The following is a 7,216-nucleotide window of genomic DNA, read 5'->3' on the forward strand; positions in this document are numbered from 1 at the left end:
AGGGGCAAGCCTAGAAAAGGGTGGGCAGTTTCTGTTTCAAGTGAGGATGACACAAGCACCACTCATTTCCTTATTAATCGGTTCAAACCAGTTCTTACAGGAACCGCTGGTGATAAATGTGGGAGTTCCCAGAAGTCATTCATTTAGTTTTCTGCACTGCACCAGTGCACATAACCCATAGTCACTGCTCACATTTCACTGATGTCTTCCTGTACTGCCTTCACACAGGGCATGCGACATTCATATGTTCCATCCTGAGTAAGTAAATCTCTAACTGCTTTCCCTTTCCTCTCTTTTTTTTTTTTTTCTTCTTCTTTTTTTTTCCTCTTTCACCCGACTTGAAAATGGACCCAGGGCTGTTCCAAGTATTGGACCTTCTCTGCAAAAGCCGTTTCAAGAATACCTAGAGGCTCAGAGGAAGAAACTTCACCATAAAGTAGATGCGGGAGCCCCACAGGTAAGAACACTTCACTTCTATATAGGTGGTGCCAGTCTTTACACATTCACTAGATAACAATTGCACTATTATTTTTGTCCATTATGGATTTTTATCCTCCCTAGTTTCTTTTTTAATGATAATCCTAGTCTGTTACAGTATGTTAATGATAAAATATATTTGTAATAATTGTTAATTTGTATGTGCTAATATGTATATATTTTGGGATAATACGTGGCTCATAGTTAGATTGAACTGAGCTAGAAGCTGGAATAGAAGATGATATAGCTCTACAATAAACCTGGCAAATATCTCATCTAATTATTATGGATTGATGGCCCTTATGTGACCATTGATGACCCTTTCCTACAAAACAAGACACTTTCTGTTGTGTTTTTCACATTCTAGAAATTGGCTTCAATCTTTATTAGAGATAAGGGCACTGTATCAGTATAGAAGCTATATTATGCTGTAGGCACAACTAGCTGTTGATCCTAATTATTATAATAGACAATTACCACTAGTGATCTGGAATCACGCAGGTTTTTAGATAAGTAGATCACTGAACTGAGTGACCGTTGTGTATATATAAGTGGTGGGCATGAAATTTCAGTGTTACTGATGCCTTAAAACTTTTATAGTTAAATACTGCCTCCTACTGGACAAACATTGCTACTTGGGAGTATCAATAATAATAGAAAATGTATCATTAACTACCAGGTCTTCTTTGTAAGATAATAAAGAAATGATTGAGTATATAACCAGACATTGAAATCATTGAGTTTTTGTGCTTTGAGTTAGTCTTAGTGTATGCTGACATCAGTGTTCCCCCAAGTTTAGAGAGACCCTATATGCTAGTCTAGAAAGAAAAGGCAGCTGACCTGATTCAGTATATAGACACATGAGGTGGGGCACATTTTGTCACTCCTTCTTTTAATGACTTCACCATACTGCATTGTGCTGTTTATTTCCACAGAGTGAAAACTGGTTATCGTGGGCATTTGAGAAGCTGGTCATCATTATGGTGTTCTATTTCATTCTTTCCATCATCAACTCCATGGCACAGAGCTACGCCAAGCGTGTTCAACAGAAAACAATATCTGTTGAGAAGACTAAATAAGGGGGAAGAACTCTGGGAGTAAATGGGCGGGTGACACAAAGAGACAAAATGCTACTAAGAACCTCATTTGACCTGATTAACCGTTAAAATGCAAAATTGGCAAATTAAACTTTGGACATTTTCAAAAAACAATTTTTTTTCAAAATCATATTAAATTATTTTTCTTTTCTAATATTTTTTTCACACTATAAAAACCGGTAACCATGTATTTTATGTGGATAAGAGATGTCTCTGGCAAAATAAGGTAATGTATACCCTTTTCTTAACATCTTGCATTTCTTTTCTTATGGTGAGTTCGTTTTTCTTTCTTTGTAGTTCATAGCTTGGCATTCAGGCTACTGTTTCACAGTCTTTTTTTCTTTCTCCTGTTTTTAGCTAAGAAAAATCAAGGCCTTTGCTTTCCTACACGTAGCAGCACTGTAAAAGGTTTAATGTATAAGGGAACCTGTGCCAGTAGGCTGCTTGTGTGTTCAGGAAAGTACAAGATGAAACTTGAATTTCTTGACTTATAACTGTGGGAGAGTGAAAACTACAATGTCACGGTACACCTAAGAGGTCTGGGGCTCTTAGACGTTTGTGGAACTACATTGTTTCATGCAGTGCTGGAACCTGTAGTTCTGCAGCAGCTAAAGTGCCATAGTTTACCTATTGTAGTTTAGTTAATTGAAACAGGACAGGGTGCTGCAGTGCATCACCCTATTGACTGTTTTAATTCAGTGAGACGATAAGTCAAGTTGTGACTTTCTGTGTTTTACTTTGACTAGACGAACCAATTGGAATTGCTGCTCTGACTTTATTTGATTGGTGGGAGACATTAACACATTGCTGTGCAGTGTGCTCCCCTGTACGACTGAAGACCTGTGGAGTTCTCGACTATCCTGTTTTGTACATAGACCGTATTACACAAGATGGCCCAGCTTTTGATAGGTGCACTGCTATTCTACAATTCCAGATGTCCTGTTAACTTGTTTTGCTAATAAATCATTTATCTATTAAATTATGTGAGTGAGAAAGAACTCTGATATCGAATGTAGCTTTCAGTTTGCTTGGGTTGTACAACAGCAAACCACCTAGTAACTTGAAAACAAATGGTTCTGATAGTCTTGGCAAAAATAAAGCAATGCTGTCTGCCCAGCAATAACTTCTTGCAGATAGGAATTGTGTGTTGTTCAGTGCCCTTATCATTGTCTTGGATATAAGGTGCTTATTGAAACCAGTGAACACAGTTGGCAACCGTCCAGTTCTTTTAAAACTGACTTGCTGTTTTGTTGTTTTGCTTTTTTTTCCCCCCGTTTTTTTATTTTTTATTCTGTACTAATAGAATGGAAAGTTGAAACTGAACTTTATAAAGCCACCTTTGATCATTCCAGAACTTCTTGTGTACGTTTTTGACCCTTTCCTGAGTTTAATTTTCATCCTTTCTTTGTGATATGTGCTTAGTTTTATATTTCTCTTGCATTGATTCTTTTGTCCACTCCACCCCCGTAGCTGTTGGACCAAAGTCGATTGCGTGCGTGTTAATCCTCCCTGTAGAAAAACCTTTTGTCTGTGATTTCCCAATCATTCTTGCCTTGCAGAAGCAGGAAGGAGGAAGTGTGTATTTAGCTCTGGCGCTGCGTTCACTGCTGACTTAATATTACAGCTGGCTTCCTAGAAAACGTCTTCATGGTTCCACTTGTTTTTCTGCCAAGCCTGAGTCATTGGCAGCCACATTAACTCTTCAGAACACTGCTTTTGCTTTCATTCAAGTTTCTGGGATTTAGCATTGATTCATATAGCTACTGGGAAGATGGATTCCTTATAACTATAATAGATAGAATAAATAGGATAGATAGATTTATATTATTATTATTTTTTTCTGTTGGCATTATAAAATCAAGATTAAGCATATATATATATATATATTTAAAGATTTGCTTCTTAATGACAAATATGAAAGTATTTCTTTACATGCTATTTATTCCCACCCAAGAAACACTTGTGCGAAGGGCCCACACGCACCCTGATTAGTAAGGCCTAATCTTCCAATGAACACTTGACTCAAGTTTTAGGTGGCTAGATCTTAATGGATTTAGGGGTCCTTAATACCAGTGCCTGCTTCTAATCCTTATAAAGCACTCGTCCTGACATCATGCTGTGTTCAGATCAGTCAGTGAGGGGATCAAGGGCTGGATGTACCTGTGGATTGATGTTTCAGCCAACATCCAATGAGAAACAAACACCTACATCTTCTGTATTTATTGCAACATTCGGTAATACACCATGTGTACACTGGACACCGGTGAGGACCCAGTAGCTAATATCATGCTTGCTTCTGGTTCTTAGGGTTATGAGTCTTATGGTATATAACCCACATTGTTGTTTTAGTTTGCTAGGTACATTTTTTTTTCTTCTGTTTTTTAATATAATTGATGAGCAAGGCTTTACTATTACAGACAGTTGTCTATAAAAAAAGGCCCGGGGTCTAAGTGTCTTACATATTTGGCCATGCACGTTTAAAGATTCATATTGTATAAGATCTGGCTGCTCTTCATTTGGGTGTGTGCACCTAGTTTCTGAGTTCAGGGTACTGAATCATCCATTAAGTTTTGGTAGTAATACGTCCGACTTCATCAAAGTACTTTATTACTTAGCCCTAAAGCTGTGTAGATTATTTTACAAGGAGATAAGGAACTTCATGTTTTATTTTAATATATCAAAGTAACATTGATATGGCACATCACACACATATGCCATATGTTTTTAAATACACATGTATTGTCCTTTTATTAGTTCTAATAACCTCACTTGCACAGCCAGTGGAAAAATACCAATAGCTGCTGTGTTCTGGTACCGACACTTCCCCTGTACCTGTTGGCTGATGTCTGGCTGAAAAAGATCTCCTGTCCCCTCTTGTGTGTTCTGTCAGTCTTGGGATCCTTCTGTTCTCAGCACAAACATTCCAAGTGAATGAGTCAACAACTAATGACGCATGTGGGACCATTTTGCAATGAAGCTTCAGCTTAAAAAGTGCACAGGCATTATCAGGAACAAACAGCATACAAATACTCTGTGAAGTACAGTATTGAAACTTAGAAACCTCACAGTAATAACTTTATTACTTACAATTTCTCTGTTTATTTAAGTTTGGATGGATTTTATGTAGTCCATCTGATCATTTTATACTGATACTGACCTTGAATTTGCATATGTAGATAGGTCTGTAACTTTCTCTTTTTTAAACTGTAATAATAGTATAGAAATACCACAATTCTGATTATCCACTGTTCTCTACATCTTCTGTAACCTGTATTGGTTTACGCTGGTAAATGCAGGTAGTGGATGATGGTGCATCGAGAGCTTTGCATCTGCTGCTTCCCAAACATGAGCCTATAATGTGATGCTACTGACAAAAATGTGTTCATAAACTACCTGCATGCGGTTATACCACTGATTGTGGATAGATTAGTAGTTGCAGATAGAGCATATAACACCATATCCATAGCCAGGGACAATCAAGGTATGTAAAAGCATGGTATATGATTTTGTATATATTAAATCTCACTTCTTATCCAGCATTTTATACAATTTTGAGTGGGGCTAGAGTACCAATTTAGCCTGATATATAATACTGCTCCAAGATATTATTGAATGTTAACCCACAATCCAATTTTCAGCGTTGCATGCCTAAAGCAAGTCACAGCCATTGTCTTCAAAACCATTGTATCTTGCCTATTGTGTACATCACACCTCCATCTACCGTCGTGACATCTCCATGGCTCTACCATCCTGTCGGATAGCTTATCAGACTGATGTTGACTGTTGGATCTCATGGCAACAACAGTCGGTAGGCTGTCTGACATTTTGGTGTCGTTCACCTGACCAACCTTGTCTTGATCATAACTGTGTTTTTGTTATATGTCGGTAACTATGAAATGCATTTCCACCAAAGCCTTTATCATAATTTTTTTTCTAGTTCACAAATTTTCCTCGTTTCACATTCTCTTTTTTTGGACAGAATTATGATTATTTATTACAGGTATTTATATAACGCCAACAGTTTACGCATGAGTCCCTGCCCTCAAGGAGTTTACAATCTAAGGTCCCTATCTCACATGCATACATACACATATGAGGGCCAACTTTGACAGGAGCCAGTTAACCTACCAGTATGTTTTTAGAGTGTGGGAGGAAATAGAATACCCTGTGCTTGCTTTGCAAGCACAGGGAGAACATGCAAACTCCATGCAGGTAGAGTCCTTGTTGGGATTCGAACTGAGAAACCCCAGTGCTGCTGGATTCCTAACCACTAAACCACTGTGCTGCCCAATCTGTAAGCAGAAGATAAATAGTTGGTAAATAAAAAAGCGTGTCTATAAATTGGTATATTTCATTGAGTCACGCAGTAGTTGTTGTCAATGAACCTCCATAGAAGGTGGATCATTGATGAATACTGTATGTTATAAAACACTTCATTCTACAGGGTGTGCAAACTGATTAGGTAAATCCTATCTAGTAGCTTGTAACGTGTATGAATCCAGTTGTTGGTACTTGTTTAAGCCCAGGTACTACAAAATCTACATCAAAACAAATGGGTTTATTCGCATGGATATCTTGTTTTCCTAGTACAAGTGCCTGTGTTACTTTGCATATTTTTTTTATGTGCTGCTATGGTTTTAGCATGCGATTTTCAGCTATATTATGGTATAACATATAGCATTTGACAGCACCCTCTTTACGTAAACATAACTTTATAGGTGGTATACTAACAACTCATGAAAGGGAACATTTTTGCAGCTTTATTGTATTGTGATTGTTGTGTACTTCCTGGTTTTGTGTGATGCATTTCTTCATTTGTCAAAGGATCTAATTTTCTGTTTATGGGTCATATGAATACACATGTGCTTTAATAACTTTAGGTGATGGGACCACACTACACCATTATTATTATTATTTGTGCTCTGTAGTTCTGAATGCTAACCTACCAACCCTATGAATAGTAGATATGCATTTTATGTATCTGATGTAAATATAATGGAAAACATTTGGCTACTAAAAGCTGTAAGTAAAATGTTTCTCCACCACTATCGTATTAACCTAGTTCACATTTACTTTAATACACACCTTTTGGCTAAATATTTGTAAGGTGATTTCCAATTTTTTTTATTAAATGTATACGCCCCCAAATATGTGATTTGAAGTGCTACTCCTAAATCAAAGCTTCTACTTATTGCACATAGTAACACATAACAATAAATAAGTAGATTATCTACAATGCTTGACCTTATCCTGTATATATTAGCAATATGCCTCAAGTGTTAACACTAAAAATAAAACCCTTGTAGCAAAAAAAAAGTTAAGGGGTACACTCTTCAACCTACCCTACCAATGTATGTTATTTCAGATAAGGTGGCTACAAACCTCGGGACGGTCAGATACGCAAGCACAATCCAACTGATGTCTTGTTCTGGTGGTTTCAGGCATATATATGTACATTTGGGTGCCTTGAGTATGCATTTCTATGCCTGTGGAGTAGAGCAAAAGCAGCCCAGCCAAATACCTCGAGCAATGGCTTCTCTTGGGCTTTTCCCCTTTGTAGTGTCTTCAGCCCCGCCATAGCAAAGCTGGATTCCTCAGTTCCCCTACATAATGGAGAATCCATCAATGGACAGTGGCACCAT

The 7,216-nt window shown here is 37.5% G+C and overlaps 1 protein-coding gene and 1 long non-coding RNA gene across 3 annotated transcripts in view; one reads left to right on the forward strand and one right to left on the reverse strand.

Moving 5' to 3' along the window:
• Positions 1-1,676, forward strand: part of VMP1 (vacuole membrane protein 1) — a 126,982-nt gene extending 125,306 nt beyond the window's left edge. For both annotated transcript variants that reach the window (XM_018569789.1, XM_018569787.1), the window contains exons 11-12: positions 355-457; positions 1,413-1,676. In XM_018569789.1, the coding sequence (XP_018425291.1) occupies positions 355-457; positions 1,413-1,556 (247 nt within the window). In that variant the 3' untranslated portion in view covers positions 1,557-1,676. The remainder of the gene's footprint in view (positions 1-354; positions 458-1,412) is intronic.
• LOC108798077 overlaps positions 1-6,977 on the reverse strand; it is a 17,086-nt gene extending 10,109 nt beyond the window's left edge. The window contains exon 1 of the long non-coding RNA XR_001941928.1: positions 6,861-6,977. This is a non-coding gene — a long non-coding RNA (uncharacterized LOC108798077). The remainder of the gene's footprint in view (positions 1-6,860) is intronic.
• Positions 6,978-7,216: the final 239 nt, after the last annotated feature.

Source organism: Nanorana parkeri, unplaced genomic scaffold (genome assembly GCF_000935625.1).
Source record: "Nanorana parkeri isolate BGI_ZX_2015 unplaced genomic scaffold, ASM93562v1 scaffold1397, whole genome shotgun sequence".
Lineage (NCBI taxonomy): Eukaryota > Metazoa > Chordata > Amphibia > Anura > Dicroglossidae > Nanorana > Nanorana parkeri.